Genomic DNA, 1,689 nt, shown 5'->3' with positions numbered 1-1,689 from the left:
TCGCCGGCCCGCCGCTCGCCGCGGCGGACGCGGGCGCGCTGCCGCTGCCGCCGGCCGCGAGGGACTCTGTGAGAAGCTGCTCGGCCAGCGACTCGCGCTCCGCGAAGCAGCGGTTGAGCGCCCGCAGCAGGTCGGTGCGCATCCCCAGGACCGCCGCGATCTGGTCGTGGGTCAAAACGATGTCGGCCAGCACCTGCAGCCATCGTCGCCGGTCCGTGCCGCGCCAGCCGGCGCGCCCGCCGTGCTCGCCGCCGCCGCGAGGAGCCGCAGGCGGTCCGCCCGTGCTGGCGGCGCCGCGGGGCGGCGCGGGGAAGGGGTCCCGCGCGACGCAGCAGCCGCCGGTCTGGGCGGAATCTACGAGCAGCTGCAGCATGCCGGGCGAGTTTACGTTGACCGCGGCGGCGCAGTGCGCGGCGCAGGCAGCGACGCGCTCGTGGAGGGGGGCCAGGAGCTCCTCAGGCAGCGGCTGGCCTGCGGGGGTGCCGACATGCACAGAGTTGGTTTGGAACGACCGCGTGAACATGACGATCCCTGGGACAAGCGACGATTGCTGGAACGTGCGCAATGAACCACGCATACAGGGAGCCAGCACACGCTCCGCGGAGTGCTCGACGCACGGATGTAGGAGGCCTCAAATGGTTGAGGGCCGCCGCCGTCCAACACCAGCCGTCGCAGCGCTGCAGGTTGCCACGCTGCGCCCCAGGCGGACGCGCTAGCCCCACTCCCTCGCTCGCCTGTCCGCAGCAGCTCTCGCAGGCCATGGTTGCGAACAAAGCTTTGAATGGATGCGATGCTCGAGCAGTATTGGAGGCGGCTCGACGTCGCTGCCGCTGCCGTCGCTGCTGCCCCTGATGCTGCAGGCCCCGCGCCCGTCGCCACGCCGCCGCCCGGCGGAGCCGCCGCCGCGGGCGCGGGCGCGGCCGGCGGCGCGGGGGGCGCCGCGGGCGGCTGGGGTGCGGAGTGCGTCGTGGTGGCCGGGGCCGATGGCAACTGGAGGTGGGCAGCCGCGTCGGGTGGCGAAGTCGAAGCCACTCGCGGGGGCGACGTGGGCCGCTGCTGCCTGAGCTGCTGCTGCTGCTGCACCTGCTGCTGATGCTGCTGCACCTGCTGCTGCTGCTGCTGCGCCTCCGCCGTCGGCCCCTGCTGGCTCGCCTGTAGCGCGGCCTCCAGCGCAGCCACCCGCGCCTCCAGCGCGCGCGCGTACGCCGCGGTCTGCTGCAGCTGCGTTTTGTGCTGCTCGAGGGACGACTCCATGCCTTCCTGCTTCTCCTTCCGCCGCTGCCTGCGACGTGCGGAGTGTTGTGCAGGCCCCACAGTTGGACGGTCGCCGGTCGCTACACATCACGCGCGCCAAGCCCTGGTTGCCCCGTCAAGACGCGCTCCAGACGTAACCTGGAGCGGCGGCTGCTGCGCAGCACGGCCGCGGCGGCGAAGCATCGCCGACGCTCCTCGCATCACTGCAGGCGGCTGCCGGCAGGCAGGCAGGCGGGCGCGTCTGGTTTTGACGACTTGCGCTCGTGCGCAACGGTACCTGTAGCGCTGCTGGGCGGCCTTGTTTTGCTCCTGCTGGCGGCGCAGCTTGTCGTCCTTGTCATCCTCAAACTCTTGCCCCTGCAGCTCGCGTGCACAGGTGGCGCCCAATGTGTTTGGTCGCGCGTCTGGTCGGGTCCACCCGTGCCCCCCCCCCCC

General features: G+C 72.4%; 1 protein-coding gene across 1 annotated transcript in view; it reads right to left on the bottom strand.

Moving 5' to 3' along the window:
* Nucleotides 1–384: 384 nt before the first annotated feature.
* Nucleotides 385–1,689, bottom strand: part of MNEG_13364 (hypothetical protein) — a gene marked incomplete at both ends in the record, with an annotated part of 1,712 nt that continues 407 nt past the window's right edge. Inside the window, 3 exons of the mRNA XM_014038164.1 lie at nt 385–471; nt 1,084–1,282; nt 1,532–1,611. Of these exons, the coding sequence (XP_013893618.1) occupies nt 385–471; nt 1,084–1,282; nt 1,532–1,611 (366 nt within the window). The remainder of the gene's footprint in view (nt 472–1,083; nt 1,283–1,531; nt 1,612–1,689) is intronic.

Source organism: Monoraphidium neglectum (genome assembly GCF_000611645.1).
Source record: "Monoraphidium neglectum strain SAG 48.87 unplaced genomic scaffold scaffold03779, whole genome shotgun sequence".
Classification (NCBI taxonomy): domain Eukaryota; kingdom Viridiplantae; phylum Chlorophyta; class Chlorophyceae; order Sphaeropleales; family Selenastraceae; genus Monoraphidium; species Monoraphidium neglectum.
This window is presented reverse-complemented; position numbering and strand designations above follow the sequence as displayed.